Source organism: Eriocheir sinensis, unplaced genomic scaffold, assembly GCF_024679095.1.
Source record: "Eriocheir sinensis breed Jianghai 21 unplaced genomic scaffold, ASM2467909v1 Scaffold656, whole genome shotgun sequence".
Classification (NCBI taxonomy): Eukaryota; Metazoa; Arthropoda; class Malacostraca; order Decapoda; family Varunidae; genus Eriocheir; species Eriocheir sinensis.
This window is the reverse complement of record NW_026112005.1, coordinates 100,001-118,361: the sequence shown is the minus strand read 5'-3', so window position 1 is coordinate 118,361 and position 18,361 is coordinate 100,001. Positions and strand designations below refer to the sequence as shown.

Here is an 18,361-nt window from a genome sequence, read left to right as displayed (position 1 = left end):
CGCCTGGTGTTTTACACTGGTTCCTCGCTATGAACCCGAGCACAATGTTGGCCTTGTTGTATGCTTTTTACAGTGATTCGCGTGTTTCAGGTCACTGCTGATAGTGACTCCAAGATCCTTTTCCTCCTGCATCGCTTGCAGAGGTCTCCCATTCATGATGTATGTGTGGTTACTATTTTGGGACCCAATGTGCATGACTTTGCATTTGTCAACATTAAAAGACATTTGCCATTTTTCCACCATTCGATAATGTGATTGAGGTCTTTCTGAATGATTTCGAGTCGGTCTTTGTGAGGGCCTTTCCCCACCTTAGTGTCATCAGCAAATTTTGATATTGTGGATTTCAGTCCTGATTCTGGTCATTGATATATGATGAAGAGAATGGGTCCCAGCACTGACCCTTGAGGCACTCCACTAGTGACTGGAAGCCAATCGGAAGGCTGTCCGCTGAGTAGTACTGTTGTTTTCTGTCGGTGAGCCAATCTCTTATCCACGCGATCAGATTGGCTCCGATGCCCGCCGAGTGCAGTTTCTAAGGAGTCGTCAGGCGGTACCTTGTCGAAGGTTTTTCTGAAAGTCCAGGTATATAATATCACTGGGGATGTGGGCATCCCAGTTCTTATATATACCTTGGAAGAAGTCTAATAAATTGTAGCAGGAGCGCTTGTTTCTGAAGCCATGCTGGGTGTCGGAGATTACATTATTGTTTTCTAGAAACTTAACAAGTTTATCTCTAATAATCTTTTCAGTATTTTCCTGCCACTGATGTCAAACTTATGGGCCTGTAGTTTAATGCAACGCTTTTGTCTCCTTTTGAAAATCGGTGTTACGCTCGCCATCTTCCAGTCTTCCGGACCTTGTTTAGTTGAACTGACCGGTTGAATATGGTAGTGAGTGGTTGAAGTATTTGTTGTTTAAGCTCTTTAATAACCGCGGGACAAACTGTCGGGTCCCGCTGACTTGTTCGTGTCGAGTTTGTCCATACTTTTTTACTTGGTCGATATTGAGTCAATTTCAGCGGCGTGATCTCACTTGGCGGGGCAGGGCTCTCGGGAATGGTTTCGATGTCCTCGACTGTGAATACGGATGCGAAGTTACTGTTGAGGATTCTGGCCATCTGTTTACTGTCCTGAGTTACAGATCCAGTCTCGTCTGTCAGGGGACCAATATTGATTTTACTTTCTTTTTTCGATCTTATGTACGGAAGAATTTCTTGGAGTTAGTTTTGATTTCGCGCTATTTGCTTTTCATAGTTGCGCTTACTCCGAATAAGGGTGCGACAAGCTCTGAGGCTGTTGTGGTACTGTGTGCTGGCTTCGGCCGTAGCATTCTCTTTCATCAAATTATAATTCCTTTTTTTTAGGTTTACTGCCCTTTTTATTTCTCTGGTCATCCACGGTGGATCTACGGCCCCATTTACTCGCGGGAAGGAAGGAAGGAATGAAGGAGGGAGGGAAGGAAGGAAGGAAGGAATGAAGGAGGGAGGGAAGGAAGGAAGGAGGGAGGGAAGGAAGGAAGGAAGGAAGGAAGGGAGATAAGAAGGAGGGAAGGGAAGAAGGAAGGAGGGAAGGGAAGAAGGAAGGAAGGAAGGAAGGAAGGAAGGAAGGAGGGAAGGAAGGAAGGAAGGAAGGAAGGAAGGAGGGACGGCAGGAAGGAAGGAAGGAGGGAGGCAGGAAGGAAGGAAGGAATGATGGAAGGAGGGAGGAAGGAAGGAAGGAAGGAAGGAAGGACGGAGGGAAGGAAGGACGGAAGAAAGGAATGAAGGAGGGAAGGAGGGAAGGAAGGAAGGCAGGAAGGAAGGGAGGAAGGAAGGAAGGAAGGAAGGAATTAAGGAAGGAAGGAAGGAAGGAAGGAAGGAAGGAGGGAGGGAAGGAAGGAAGGAAAGAAGGAAGGAGGGAGGGAGAGAGGGAGGGAAGGAAGGAAGGAAGGAATGAAGGAGGGAGGGAGGGAAGGAAGGAAGGAAGGAAGGAAGGAATGAAGGACGGAGGGATGGAAGGAAGGAAGGAAGGAAGGAGGAGAGGATGGAAGGAAGGAGGAGGGAGGAATGAAGGACGGAGGGATGGAAGGAAGGAAGGAAGGAATGAAGGAGGGAGGGATGGAAGGAAGGAGGGAGGGAGGGAAGGAAGGAAGGAAGGAAGGAAGGAAGGAGGAGGGAAGGTGGGAGGGATGAAGGGAAGGAAGGAAGGAGGGAGGGAAGTAAGGAAGGAAGGAAGGAGGGAAGGAGGGAGGGAAGGACGGAGGGATGGAGGAAGGAAGGAAGGAAGGAACAAAGGAAGGAAGGAAAGAGGGAGGGAAGGAAGGAAGGAATGAAGGAGGGAGGGAGGGAAGGAAGGAAGGAATGAAGGAGGGACGGAAGGAAGGAAGGAATGAAGGAGGGAGGGAAGGAAGGAAGGAAGGAATGAAGGAGGGAGGAAGGAAGGAAGGAAGAAGGAGGGAGGGAAGGAAGGAAGGAATGAAGGAGGGAGGGAAGGAAGGAAGGAAGGAATGAAGGAGGGAGGGAAGGAAGGAATGAAGGAAGGAAGGAAGGAATGAAGGAGGGAAGGAAGGAAGGAATGAAGGAAGGAAGGAAGGAATGAAGGAAGGAAGGAAGGAATGAAGGAGGGAGGGAAGGAAGGAAGGAATGAAGGAGGGAGGGAAGGAAGGAATGAAGGAGGGAGGGAAGGAAGGAAGGAATGAAGGAGGGAGGGAAGGAAGGAAGGAATGAAGGAGGGAGGGAAGGAAGGAATGAAGGAGGGAGGGAAGGAAGGAAGGAAGGAAAGACAGTGGAAGGAAACACCCCAATACACACACACACACACACACAGACACACACACACACACACACACACACACACACACACACACACACACACACACACACACACACACACACACACACACACACACACACACACACACACACACACACACACACACACTTACCTGGTGAACAGTGGTTGCTTTGTGGTGTGTTAAGGGGAAGAGGTGCGGGAAATCCAGCCCCACTTCATGAGCATAGATTGTACAGTCACCCTGGAAAGACAAGCAGCATTAGTAATATTTATTAATCTATTTATTTATTTATTTTACGTCTCCGCCTATTGTGCTGGTAGGCTTGCTTGAGGGGCCTGGATGGTAGTCAGCCCCAGCCCGTCATGGCGCAGGCAAGTGTTTATAGTGGCGCCATGTTGCATTGGTTCATGCTGCCCTCCCAGAGCTCATCTTTAATCCTAGAATCCAGAGTCCGGGTTGATGGGTGGTCTTCAGGACAGCATGTGGGTAGTTTTAAGCCACTCGGCGGTGACTGAAAAATCCCAGGTGGTAGCGTGGGGGATTCGAACCCGCGTCGTCCATCACGCGGTGAATGTGGGCCCAGCACACTACCACTCAGCCACCATCCATTTCATTCCGTCTGGGCACTTGCGGAGCGGGAATTTTAGGTGATGTGGGACCTGCGCATTTCTAGTTCGTGAATGCGTGAAAACCAACGGTTGTGATAGACTTTCAAGCTTATTTTTCAATGATATATTTGAATGTTTATGTCTACAAAAAACAACTCGGTCCTTTGCATGGATAATTTAACACACAAGCGAGTGAAAAGACAGCAGTGTATCAGATAACATAATGACACCATGCTCGAACGATGTCTGTTTTTCCAAGTTCTTTGATTGGCAGCTCATTTCCGGTATGTGCATATAAAGGGCATCTTAATAATACGCCTCCGTGGTCTAGTGGTTAGTGTGCCTGGCTTCTACTCCGCAGGCCCGGGCAGACGGCATGAGGCTCACCCAGCTGTTCATCCTCCCTCTTGGGCTGGTTGATAAATGGGTGCCTGGGGGAGACCTGGGGAAGGTAAACTGTGGTGACCCTGTGTCCTGGGGTAATGGGCTCCCTCCTACCACAGGCTCAGGGGCCAACGTCACGGAGATGAGCACCGAGGCCACGCACTCCTACAGCGTATGCCCCCAACCTTACCTTTACCTTTAATAATTTACTGCATGTACATAGTGATTAATAGCATAAATAACATGTAAGAGTATAGCTGTTGAATGCAATGCTAGGCTGCTTCAAATATTAGAAAAAGTAGGAAGGTTTGGTTTAGTCGGCGCAGCATCTGTGGTCATATGCCAGAGAGAGACAGAAGGGGAAGGAATCATAGGAGAAGGGAACAGACCCCAGGAGACGGGACACAACATCTGTGGTCATATGCCAGAGAGACAGAAGGGGAAGGAATCATAGGAGAAGGGAACAGACCCCAGGAGACGGGACACAACATCTGTGGTCATATGCCAGAGAGAGACAGAAGGGGAAGGAATCATAGGAGAAGGAAACAGACCCCAGGAGACAGGACACAACATCTGTGGTCATATGCCAGAAAGAGACAGAAGGGGAAGGAATTATAGGAGAAGGAAACAGACCCCAGGAGACAGGACACAACATCTGTGGTCATATGCCAGAGAGAGACAGAAGGGGAAGGAATTATAGAAGGGAACAGACCCCAGGAGACGGGACACAACATCTGTGGTCATATGCCAGAGAGACAGAAGGGGAAGGAATCATAGGAGAAGGGAACAGACCCCAGGAGACGGGACACAACATCTGTGGTCATATGCCAGAGAGAGACAGAAGGGGAAGGAATCATAGAAGGGAACAGACCCCAGGAGACGGGACACAACATCTGTGGTCATATGCCGGAGAGAGACAGAAGGGGAAGGAATCATAGGAGAAGGGAACAGACCCCAGGAGACAGGACACAACATCTGTGGTCATATGCCAGAGAGACAGAAGGGGAAGGAATCATAGGAGAAGGGAACAGACCCCAGGAGACAGGACACAACATCTGTGGTCATATGCCAGAGAGAGACAGAAGGGGAAGGAATCATAGGAGAAGGAAACAGACCCCAGGAGACGGGACACAACATCTGTGGTCATATGCCAGAGAGAGACAGAAGGGGAAGGAATCATAGGAGAAGGGAACAGACCCCAGGAGACAGGACACAACATCTGTGGTCATATGCCAGAGAGAAACAGAAGGGGAAGGAATCATAGGAGAAGGGAACAGACCCCAGGAGACGGAACACAACATCTGTGGTCATATGCCAGAGAGAGACAGAAGGGGAAGGAATCATAGAAGGGAACAGACCCCAGGAGACGGGACACAACATCTGTGGTCATATGCCAGAGAGAGACAGAAGGGGAAGGAATCATAGGAGAAGGGAACAGACCCCAGGAGACAGGACACAACATCTGTGGTCATATGTCAGAGAAAGACAGAAGGGGAAGGAATTATAGGAGAAGGGAACAGACCCCAGGAGACGGGACACAACATCTGTGGTCATATGCCAGAGAGAGACAGAAGGGGAAGGAATCATAGAAGGGAACAGACCCCAGGAGACGGGACACAACATCTGTGGTCATATGCCAGAGAGAGACAGAAGGGGAAGGAATCATAGGAGAAGGGAACAGACCCCAGGAGACGGGACACAACATCTGTGGTCATATGTCAGAGAGAGACAGAAGGGGAAGGAATCATAGGAGAAGGGAACAGACCCCAGGAGACGGGACACAACATCTGTGGTCATATGCCGGAGAGAGACAGAAGGGGAAGGAATCATAGAAGGGAACAGACCCCAGGAGACAGGACACAACATCTGTGGTCATATGCCAGAGAGAGACAGGAGGGGAAGGAATCATAGGAGAAGGGAACAGACCCCAGGAGACGGGACACAGCCCCCGATTAATACCTGGTACCCATTCACTGCTGGGTGGACAGGGGCGTAGGGTATCGGAAAAGCCCCCAAAATTTTTCCACTCCGCCCGGGAATCGAACTCCCTCGGTTGTGAGCCGAGTGTGCTAACCACTGCACCACGAAGCCCCCTTTTCAAATATTAGGCTACCCATGTTATTTATTACATGCAACACGTCAAAATTCCTTACGTATAGACATTTGCAGGGTCATATGTCACTTAAGTTATGTAGCGTATTCCTTAATGAGATGAAACATTAGCATCTGAAAGGCTAGGGACCATTTGAGCATGATCAGACCATACTGTTTGACATACAAGTTGTTCCTTCGTGTACTTGTATGGTAACTATCGATGAAAGTCTTCTGTGTGTGCTTCATATACAATGGCTTGAGTTTTTTTTGTATACGCAAACATTTAAATATAGCACTGAAAAAATAGAGTTGATATTCACGCAATCACGAACTCGCAATGCAAAGGCGCCATATCTACGTTCGCGAGTGGCCTGACGGAATGAAGCGTCTATACTAGTGGTAATAGCAATAGTGTTAGGGGGGTGACTCTCTCTCTCTCTCTCACCTTTCCAGTGGTCAGCAGGACTCCAGAATCAGGATCAAAATATGGTGTCAAGATTGCTGGGCTAACGTCGATGCCGATAGTGGTGACTGGCTTGCTGATGTCCTTGATGCTGTAAACGCTGATCTGCCTCTCCGATACCCTGTGATAGTAGGACCAGTGGTAGTAGTAGTAGTAGTAGTAGTAGTAGTAATGCATAAAATCTTCAAGTATACATATCTCATCAGGAATCTAAGCACACAAGTCATCTCCATATGCTAAAACCTAATGTCGTATTATAAGATATTTCGTTGCCCAAGAACACGTATTTGACAAGGCTTTCCTAGGAGTTGTGGGCATTTCCAGGGGTAGTTTTTAGACCCTGGTGGTAGTTTGACCCTTCCTCTGTACCATGAACCTGAAGAAACACCTATTTGACAAGGCTTTCCTAGGAGTTCTGGGCATTTCCAGGGGTAGTTTTATGACCCTGGTGGTAGTTTGACCCTTCCTCTGTACCATGAACCTGAAGAAACACCTATTTGACAAGGCTTTCCTAGGAGTTGTGGGCATTTCCAGGGGTAGTTTTATGACCCTGGTGGTAGTTTGACCCTTCCTCTGTACCATGAACCTGAAGAAACACATATTTGACAAGGCTTTCCTAGGAGTTGTGGGCATTTCCAGGGGTAGTTTTATGACCCTGGTGGTAGTTTGACCCTTCCTCTGTACCATGAACCTGAAGAAACACATATTTGACAAGGCTTTCCTAGGAGTTCTGGGCATTTCCAGGGGTAGTTTTATGACCCTGGTGGTAGTTTGACCCTTCCTCTGTACCATGAACCTGAAGAAACACATATTTAACAAAGCTTTCCTAGGAGTTCTGGGCATTTCCAGGGGTAGTTTTATGACCCTGGTGGTAGTTTGACCCTTCCTCTGTACCATGAACCTGAAGAAGCGCTCATTAGAACCCGACTGACCCGCTCTTTGACCTTCAGAAATAACTGATTTGAGAAGCGAAATTGTCTTGTAATACCAACCCTAATCTTCCCCATCACCAACACTTCAATTACAGGGGGCGTGTTGCTCCTCCCAGCCCACAACGCCAAGCCCAGTCTCCCTGCCGGCCCCCTTCCCACCCCGAGTACCTCCCTGCAGGATCTATCACCTTGCTCAAGCCAGGAACTCTGTGGGCACCCCCATGACCTCCTCCACTTAGGATCGTTTCTTACAGAGACAACCCGGAGAATAGGATCTGAACCCCCAAAATAGATATGTAAACTGATCACAAACGCTTTGATATATATTATGAAATGGTTTGTGTGGGGGTGATTTTTTCTCATTTTTCTCGCTTAGAGGGACCATTAAGAAACATGGTCCCCGCTGCTACCACTACTGGGTTAAGCCGCCCACCATTGTTCTGAGCCAAGGTACGAGGGTATGTAATGAAGCTTAACCTGATAGCAGCGACGGGCCAAATTTGTGGCTTTACCGTGTAGCAGCGACAGGCTAAATTTGTGGCTTTACCGTATAGCAGCGACGGGCTAAATTTGTGGCTTTACCGTATAGCAGCGACGGGCCAAATTTGTGGCTTTACCGTATAGCAGCGACGGGCCAAATTTGTGGCTTTACCGTATAGCAGCGACGGGCCAAATTTGTGGCTTTACCGTATAGCAGCGACGGGCCAAATTTGTGCCATGATTTAAACCCCAAAAAATAGATGATATGTAAACTGATCACAAATGCTTTGATATATATTATGAAATGGTTTGTGTGGGGGTGATTTTTTCTCATTTTTCTCGCTTGGAGGGACCATTAAGAAACATGGTCCCCGACGCTATAGGTTCATAGTTCGCCCTGCTCTTCCTGTCTTCCTCTATCTTCCTTTCAATCAACTGTTCCCACCTCACCTGTTGAACCCAGTGGTGATGAGCAGTTCATCCTTGGGGCCCCACAGTATCCTCCCTCCTCTACCACCACCACCACCACCACCACCACCACCATCGCCACCATCCATAACTGGCGTTGAACTCTTCCTTGGCTCGTAGATTCGGACAAAACCATCGCGGCAAAGAGTGGCAAATAGCCGTCCACATCCCGACCAGGCCCCACTGAAGATCTGCAAGTAGAATAGAAGTAGTAGTAGTAGTAGTAGTAGTAGTAGTAGTAACAGTAGTAGTTCCCCTCCTTCTTCTTCTTCCTCCTCCTCCTCCTCCTCACCTGGTCTGGATGATTGGTCAGGCTCAGAGTCACCCTTGGCAGCTGTGTGTCCCAGATCTTGACCACATGGCCTGAAGTGACAGCTGCCAGAACTCCAGTAGCCAGAGGGTGGAAGCGCAGCACTGTTACCTGGGGGGAAGGGAAGACCTTGATAAAAACAGAGATAGCAGGGAAACGAAAGGGAGGAGGCAGATCAGGAAGCCAGGAGGAGAAAGAGGAAAGATCAAGCTTCATTTTGGTACCTAGGGAAAGAGGAAAGGAGTGGAGGAAAGGGGAGAAAATTGGAGGAAAACTTGCTGGGAGATGAACACAACCCAGTCAGAGCAAGATGGAGACCCTGATAAAAACAGAGATAGCAGGGAAACGAAAGGGAGGAGGAAGATGAGGAAGCCAGGAGGAGAAAGAGGAAAGATCAAGCTTCATTTTGGTACCTAGGGAAAGAGGAAAGGACTGGAGGAAAGGGGAGAAAATTGGAGGAAAACTTGCTGGGAGACAAACACAAGGCAGTGAGAGGAAGATGGAGACCTTGATAAAAACAGAGATAGCAGGGAAACGAAAAGGAGGAGGAAGATGAGGAAGCCAGGAGGAGAAAGAGGAGAGATCAAGCTTCATTTTGGTACCTAGGGAAAGAGGAAAGGACTGGAGGAAAGGGGAGAAAATTGGAGGAAAAATTGCTGGGAGATGAACACAAGGCAATCAGAGCAAGATGGAGACCCTGATAAAAACAGAGATAGCAGGGAAAAGAAAAGGAGGAGGCAGATGAGGAAGCCAGGAGGAGAAAGAGGAAAGATCAAGCTTCATTTTGGTACCTAGGGAAAGAGGAAAGGACTGGAGGAAAGGGGAGAAAATTGGAGGAAAACTTGCTGGGAACGATCAAAACAAACAGGGTGACTGTGAAAGTGGCCCTTGTTGAGCTGTGTTGCTGTGAGTGTTTGTTTTTGGTGTTGCCAGTGTTGTTGTTATGATTACAGTTTCCAATGGTTTGATTTTGGTTGTATGTGCATTTTCGATTTTCAAGGATTTTTAAATATCCAATTGAGCGGGAAATTTAAAAATCCTAAAAGATCTTCCGTGAAAATCCATATAAAACCAAACTGTTTGAGGGACAACTGTATTATTAGGGCAAGTTGTAGTTGTTGTTGTTTAAGGGTTTTGGTGTGAGAGTGTCTTAGAAGCAGTAGTAGTAGTAGTAGTAGTAGTAGTAGTAGTAGTAGTAGTAGTAGTAGTAGAAAGTTGTAAAGTTTGGTTTAGTGAGCACAACATCTGTGGTCATATGCCGGAGAGAGACAGAAGGGGTTAGGAATTATAGGAGAAGGAAACAGACCCCAGGAGACGGGACACAACTTCTGTGGTCATATGCTGGAGAGAGACAGGAGGGGAAGGAATCATAGGAGAAGGGAACAGACCCCAGGAGACGGGACACAACATCTGTGGTCATATGCCAGAGAGAGACAGAAGGGGAAGGAATCATAGGAGAAGGGAACAGACCCCAGGAGACAGGACACAACATCTGTGGTCATATGCCAGAGAGAGACAGAAGGGGAAGGAATTACAGGAAAAGGAAACAGACCCCAGGAGACGGGACACAACCCCCAATTAATACCTGGTACCCATTCACTGCTGGGTGGACAGGGGCGTAGGGTATCGGAAAAGCCCCCAAAATTTTTCCACTCCGCCCGGGAATCGAACCCAGGCTCTCTCAGTTGTGAGCCGAGTGTGCTAACCACTGCACCACGAGGCCCCCTAGTAGTAGTAGTAGTAGTAGTAGTAGTAGTAGTAGTAGTTTTACCTTATCATTTGAAGTGAGATCCGTCAGAGTGTCAGTGGGTGTGTTAGTCAGTTCCTTCAGTCCGCTCTCTGGGATGGTCCACAAGTTGATCCTTCCATCGTCACAAGCTGAAAAGGTGGTGGATAGATAGATAAGATATATAGACACACACACACACACACACACACACACATCGGACTTATGAGGAGGAGAGACTTGCTGAGGAGCTTGCTGAGGAACATAAGGACGGCATTTGTGTATTTGGACGAGGAGATGATGAAGAAAATAACAGTTGCAATGATAAGGCCAAGGTTGGAGTATGCAGCAGTGGTCTGGTCTCCTCACGAAAAGAAGAACATAAGAAAGCTGGAAAGAGTGCAGAGAGTGGCAGCTAAGATGGTACCGGAGCTTAGGGATCGGACGTACGAGGAGAGACTCAATAGCATGGGGCTCACAACCCTGGAGAGAAGAAGAGAGAGAGGAGACCTGATAGCGGTGTACAGGGTGGCCAGCGGGGTGGAGAATCTGGACAGAGAGGACCTGTGTGTGTGTGTGTGTGTGGAGCGAGAGAGAAACGAGAGGACATGGAAGGAAGTTGAGGGCGACCACGTGTAGGCGAGATGTGAAAAAGTTTAGCTTCCCAAACAGAAGCTGTGGAATGGACTGGAGGAGGAGGTGGTTTGTGCAAGACACATTCAGGATTTTAAGGAAGAGTTGGATGAGAGCGGATATGGAGACGGGACAGCGCGAGTGTGGCTCCTTGCCCCTATGTCACAACTAGCTAAATACAACTAGCTAAATACAGGTAGGTAAATACAACTAGCTAAATACAGGTAGGTAAATACAACTAGCTAAATACAACTAGCTAAATACAGGTAGGTAAATACAACTAGCTAAATACAACTAGCTAAATACAGGTAGGTAAATACAACTAGCTAAATACAGGTAGGTAAATACAACTAGCTAAATACAGGTAGGTAAATACAACTAGCTAAATACAGGTAGGTAAATACAACTAGCTAAATACAACTAGCTAAATACAGGTAGGTAAATACAACTAGCTAAATACAACTAGCTAAATACAGGTAGGTAAATACAACTAGCTAAATACAGGTAGGTAAATACAACTAGCTAAATACAACTAGCTAAATACAACTAGCTAAATACAACTAGCTAAATACAGGTAGGTAAATACAGGTAGGTAAATACAACTAGCTAAATACAACTAGCTAAATACAACTAGCTAAATACAACTAGCTAAATACAACTAGCTAAATACAACTAGCTAAATACAGGTAGGTAAATACAACTAGCTAAATACAACTAGCTAAATACAACTAGCTAAATACAACTAGCTAAATACAACTAGCTAAATACAACTAGCTAAATACAGGTAGGTAAATACAACTAGCTAAATACAACTAGCTAAATACAACTAGCTAAATACAACTAGCTAAATACAACTAGCTAAATACAACTAGCTAAATACAACTAGCTAAATACAGGTAGGTAAATACAGGTAGGTAAATACAACTAGCTAAATACACACTCAAAATTCAAAATATGCTTATTATATATTCTCTCTCTATTATTTGTCAAACTAAATCTATTCTTCTATGATATTTCTAAGTTTACTACTTCTACTACTACTACTACTACTACTACTACTACTACTACTACTACTACTACTACTTACCGACAGCCAGGGAGTTGACATTGAAGGGATCGAAGGCAAAATCCGTGACATTGGTGCCGTTGACAACACTTGGCGTCACCCCTTCTGGCACCCTCCCCGGGGCAGTGTGGTCCAGGAGTGCCAGGCGGCCACCCCCCCCTCCCAGCGGCACGGCGACCCAGCGACGGTTGGCTGCAATGGAGACAGATTTATACAGATGCATGGGGTTCGTTTTCTTACACAGATATATATAGATTGGTAGGTCCTTTCACACAGATATATACAGGGTGTCCCACGAGTTATGGTAAATACTTTGAGAGATGATATATCAGGTAATTCTAAGTGAAAATTACTCTATACACATATGCTCGTTTTTGCTTTATTATGCGAGAAATTGAGTGTTTAGGTGTGGCGGTTTGTGTGCTGGCGGGGGCTGCGGGGCCATGTTGTGTAGGGAGCAACAGCTGACTGACTGCCCGGGCGTGATGCCGCCAATCTGTAGCCTAGTGATAAACATTTGCATTTATTACAACATGGGGCTGCATTATCAACAAATAACAAATACTCCGAACTTAACAATGGAACAGTTAGAAAAAACGCTTTATGCAGACATGGCAACTCACAGCAAGGAATGCCGACAGTCTGTTGAGGCGCACAGAACGCCGCACTGAGAAGTGTTTCCTGACTACACTTTATCGAAATAACCTCTGGAAAATGCCCTTTACCTTCACTAATATTGAATACTCAGACATGATGTTCATCTACGGATTCTGTAACGGTAGCTCCTGGGCTGCCGCACAAGAATACAGACAAAAATATCCTGACAGAAGACATCCTGACAGCAGAGTATTTTGCCGAGTTTTCCAGCACCTAAGAGATTTTGGAACTTTCCCGGGAGTGCTTGCAACAGCTGAGCGTGCAGAAGAGGCACAGGAAGGTAGGGGTGTTGTTCAAGCAGCATTAACCCCTAAAGGGCCGGCCTGGGTGGTCATCTACAACATCCACAGGACCGGCACCTCAGCAGCAAACACCGAAAATAGCCTATATTCACACACTTGATTCTGCTGAACTACAATGCAATAACAAATTACTTTGTCGTCATAGTCATCATCAACTCTTCTTCTTTTTAATTATTATCAACAAACAGAAATGGAGAGGGGTTTGAGTGGGATGTAAGAAAGTGGAAGAATGTGATAGATATGGCAGTTAAAGATGAGGGATTGAGCAAGTGGAAGAATGAGATGGAAAGAAAGGAAACTCTCGACTGGTATAGGGAGAAAGAGGCCCCAAAGTGTGAGGTGTGGTATGAGGGAAGCCTGGGAGGTGATCTTCTTTTCCGTGCTAGAGCGCAGTGTCTGGATGTGAATGCAAGGAACTATAGATGGTCTGAGTCCCGCAGCAAAGTGTGCCAGATGTGTGACAGGGGTGTGGATTTAGACTGTGCAGCATGTAGTGCTGGAATGCAAGAAGTATGACAGGGAGAGAACGAAGATGATGCATGTGTTTTTGAGCGAGATGGGACGTGGAGTAAACGGGAGGACTGGAAGGGAGTGGATGGTGCTGCTGCTGGGGCTCAGTGGAGAGACGAGTGGACGAGTGATTGAGGCAGTGAAAGAGTTCTTGGAGGGCATGTGGCGTGCAAGATGTAGGGAATGATATCTTGACCCGAGAACATTGACTTCCCGCATGTTTTTTTTTGTTTTCTCTTCACAGGAGCTGCCGATACAAAGGCCTGGCTGGGGAGAAATCCCGAGCCACCTGTGACATCAAGATCAAGATCAAGATCAAGCATGAAAACGTTTCTATGTGCTGTGGTTTTGGAGAAATATTGAGTTGAAGAGGAGAGACTTTTGGAGTTAGCGAGGCTCTTGCCCGCTCATGCTTCGCTTTGTGTGGCCTTGACTAGTGCATAATGAAAACGGATGCCCCCATGCTCTAATTCTTATATATAGTCAATACTCTAAGCTTTCTGTATGTAACACAGTCTTGTGATGTGTGGTTTGGGAGTCATTGTAGCATACTCTTCTCATTCTCGTGTTGCTCTGCTGGGCTCGGCAGGGTCTGGCAGGAAATCGGACGCGTCAGAATCCGTGTCAGTACGCCTGTCCATCGTGAGAGCGGGCAAGATTCTGAAGCAGTAGCCTAAACATATCTCTGGCAGTGTTGCCAACGAATGGTCATCGAAAATTACCGAAAAGTAAATAAATTTAGCGCGAAAAAAGCAAAGCGGCTATAACCGCCCCCGGCCCTTCCGTGGAAAAGCGGCTATAGCCGCCTCCGGCCCTTTAGGGGTTAAGAAGCCCGAGCATAAGCACACGGAGGCTTTCATCGCGTCTGGGAGTTACACGCATGTCAGCTTGGCGCACGCTGAGGAGAGAAGGCTTTCACCCGTACCATTTACACAAAACACAACACCTAAAACCAGAAGACCATGAAAAGAGACTGAATTTTTGTCACTGGCTCCTTCAACACCAACACCACAGCAACCACATTCTGTACACAGACGAGGCAACATTTACACGCCACGGAGTAACAAACACTCACAATGATCACTGGTGGGCAAAGGAAAATCCACACCAAACTGTTGAAAGCAACTTCCAGCATCGCTTCTCCGTAAACGTTTGGTGTGGCATTGTGGATGACCTACTTCTTGGACCTTTCATTTTCGAGGGGCGCCTAACAGGGACGCCTACCATGACTTTTGAGAGATGAGCTTCTCTCCTTCTGACAGAAGTTCCACTACACATTTATGAACATCTCATACTACAACAGGATGGTGCACCACCACACTCCAGTAAACGAGTCAAGGAATACCTCAACCAGCTATTTCCTGAGAGGTGGATTGGTCGAGGAGGCCTCAGCAATGGCCAGCGAGATCCCCTGACCTAACACCACTGGATTTCTACTTATGGGGTCACATGAAGTCTTTGGTGTACAAGAATAAACCGCATTCAAGAGAACAGCTAATTCAGCGGATCCAGGAAGTGACACAGGAAATAAAGAACAACAGACCAATGCTGAGGAGGGTGACGACATCAGTCCTGGATCGAGCAAGGAAGTGTATTGAGTGTGAAGGCTCACTTTGAACACTTGTTGTAAGGTGAGTTATCACACTGGCGCTTAAACACTACACTGTGTCAACTGTCACAGCCCCACAGTGAGCGCAGTGAGTTGCCATGTCTGCATAAAGCGTTTTTCTAACTGTTCCATTGTTAAGTTCGAGTATTTTTCTTTGATTATCCCAAGACAGTAATTTATTTGGTCACTCAGTAAGTGTTATTTGTTGATAATGCAGCCCCATGTTGTAATAAATGCAAATGTTTATCACTAGGCTACAGATTGGCGGCATCACGCCCGGGCAGTCAGTCAGCTGTTGCTCCCTACACAACATGGCCCCGCAGCCCCCGCCAGCACACAAACCGCCACACCTAAACACTCAATTTCTCGCATAATAAAGCAAAAACGAGCATATGTGTATAGAGTAATTTTCACTTAGAATTACCTGATATATCATCTCTCAAAGTATTTACCATAACTCGTGGGACACCCTGTATACAGTATTTACACCAGATGAGTCTTAAAACATTGACTGCGGATTTCCTACAAGAAGACCTCACCACGCTACAGGAACGGATGAAAAAGTGGCTGCTATAATTCAATGAAGAGAAATGTAGTCATGCACCGTGGGAGGGGATATCCAGCACACCAATACCACATGGGAAACACTCCACTATCCACCAGAGGCAGAGAAAGACCTGGGAGTGTATGTTACCAGGCTACCAGTGAAGGGATATCCAGCACACCAATACCACATGGGAAACACTCCACTATCCACCACAGAGGCAGAGAAAGACCTGGGAGTGTGTGTTACCAGGCTACCAGTGAAGGGATATCCAGCACACCAATACCACAAAAACTACCAAACCAAAAAAAAAAACCACCGTTCCGTCTACCAGCGCGAAATAGGTGAACTTGTAAAATTCTGCCGGTACCCTTAAAAATGCAGCCCCCTGAGCAGACACCATACACAATAAAAAGAAATATATACCTACGTTTATTAGCTTCATCGGTATTATTATGTGTATTTTTAAGTTTCCGCCGCTCAGAAAGGACTCTCGGCATCAACGCTCAGAGTACAGGCGGCGATATATTTCTGTGGATGGTGTGCACGGGGAAAACTTAGACATTTAAAAGAGGTGGAAATGGTGTCTTTGCAATAACTGTATATTCATGTAGTATATATGGTGGAGTAATGAAACTTCTCTCCTAATAATAATAAGTAAGTTATGACAGCCCAAAATATTGCACATTTTCTCGTGGCCGTGACGTGTCGCGTGGAAGCACCCCACTCTCTCTCTCTCTCTCTCTACCTACTTGCCCCTCCCTCCTCAGTCAATGTCACTACCATAGCGCTCTACTTCCGCCCGGAGCAGAGGAACTGCCTGCCGCGTCACGAGACATGCCAGATGTATTCCGAGCAAAAGTGGAAAATGATCTGTGCCCTTCGGTAGGCCGCGCGCTGGAGACCAAGGAGAGTGTGTATGGATGCCAGATGCCTCCACCATTCTTCTGAGTCAAGAACTGGCGGTATGTTTGAAACGTAGGGAGCGTAGAGTGTGATGAGTGTATATATGATCCCCGTACGGGTGGGGCGTGTGGCAGCGCACTTATATATACGATAGCCGTGATGTAAGGGTTGACGGACTAAGTTCCCCAAAATTAGTCCATTATATCGAGGGTTTACTGTATATAGATTGCTAGGTTCTTCCACATATATACGAGGTGCGTTCAAAATGTATCAGACCTTTAGAAATAAATAATTTTGTACATTTGACAAATTCTATTTAATCAGCCTTAAAGTCCTCTCCTTGGGAGTGACACACTTGTCCCAGCGGTGGTGCCACTGCTGGTAACATTTCTGGAAATCCTTAACTGTAATAGTGTAGAGCTCAGCCGGCGCTTCCTTCACAATGTCCTCTTGTGACTCAAAACACTTCCCTTTCAGGGTTGTTTTCAGTTTAGGGAACAGCCAGAAGTCAAGGTGCCGTGTCCCAGGAATAGGGATGAACAATGACAATCCGTATAAAACCGAAACCTTACTATTGGAAACCTTACTATTGGAAACCTTACTATTGGAAACCTTACTATTGGAAACCTTACTATTGTAAACCGTACCATTGTAAACCGTACCATTGTAAACCGTACCATTGGAAACCGTACCATTGGAAACCGTACTATTGGAAACCGTACCATTGTAAACCGTACCATTGGAAACCGTACCATTGGAAACCGTACCATTGTAAACCGTACTATTGGAAACCGTACCATTGTAAACCGTACCATTGTAAACCGTACCATTGGAAACCGTACCATTGTAAACCGTACCATTGTAAACTGTACTATTGGAAACCGTACCATTGTAAACCGTACCATTGTAAACCGTACCACTGTAAACCGTACTGTGCGCTGCTACTCACATAATAGCGAATTTTTCTCGCATAAAACGAAAACTTGGCACATTTAACCCTTTCATTGCTAAACGCTGGCAACGAGACTATCCCTTCAGGCGCGCTCGTGGAGCCCAATGGGGGGTCTCTTTTAACCTCTGTATCTCAAAAACTATTCATCACAGCTACAAACCAAAAACACCATTGGAAAGAGGAGGTCCAGATCTATAGGAGTCGGTTATGTATGCTGTGCACGTTCAGGGAGTGTTGAATGTTAACACTTACGTCGGTGCGTGCGGGATGATCAGCCATATTGAGGGAACTGCGATATTTACAACTATTTGGTCAAAGAATCAGTCAGGTGCTCGGTGAAGCTATGCAAAAATGCCGCTATTTATTGGGCAAGGACATCCACCAGTTGCTCGTCCGTAGATTTGCCGCGCTGGGCTGACATGATTTTCCACCAAATTTAGCGAAGAACACACTCAATTGGCAATGCTGTGTTGTGAGAATTAGTGCTGGAACACACTCATACGCGGGAGATTTGAGTGCGGGTGGAGCTCACAGCCGGCATTTAGCGCCACCATCAAACACGCCTAACGCCCGCTGCAAGGGTTTACCAATGAAAGGGTTAAGTTAGTCGCATATATCCAATACCCGGTGTATATAGATTGGTAGGTCTTTCTCCTTACATAGATAGATATATAAATACATTGATAGGTCTTTCTTCTTACATAGATAAATATAGATTGATGTGGTTCTTCCTTCTACATAGATATACTTTCTCCTTGCAACCTCCTCCTCCTCCTCCTCCCTTTCCTCTTCTTATTAGTGTTTTTCTTTTAATGTTTATGTTGTTACTCCTTCCTCTTCCTCCTCCTCCTCTCTCTCTCTCTCTCTCACTGACCTGCTAATCCATCACTCTCGCTGGGAATGGTCCGGTTGAGGTCTCGTAAGTTGTCAATATGGGTTGTTTTG

General features: G+C 46.5%; 1 protein-coding gene across 20 annotated transcripts in view; it reads right to left on the bottom strand.

Moving 5' to 3' along the window:
* LOC126993702 (coronin-7-like) overlaps positions 1–18,361 on the bottom strand; it is a 133,701-nt gene that overhangs the window by 18,275 nt on the left and 97,065 nt on the right. For all 20 annotated transcript variants that reach the window (XM_050852872.1, XM_050852888.1, XM_050852887.1 and 17 more), the window contains 7 exons: positions 18,291–18,361; positions 11,958–12,128; positions 10,283–10,389; positions 8,494–8,622; positions 8,184–8,392; positions 6,304–6,442; positions 2,923–3,012 (listed from right to left, as the gene is read on the bottom strand). The exon at positions 18,291–18,361 is cut by the window's right edge and continues 43 nt beyond it. In XM_050852872.1, coding sequence (XP_050708829.1) covers positions 2,923–3,012; positions 6,304–6,442; positions 8,184–8,392; positions 8,494–8,622; positions 10,283–10,389; positions 11,958–12,128; positions 18,291–18,361 — 916 coding nt within the window. The remainder of the gene's footprint in view (positions 1–2,922; positions 3,013–6,303; positions 6,443–8,183; positions 8,393–8,493; positions 8,623–10,282; positions 10,390–11,957; positions 12,129–18,290) is intronic.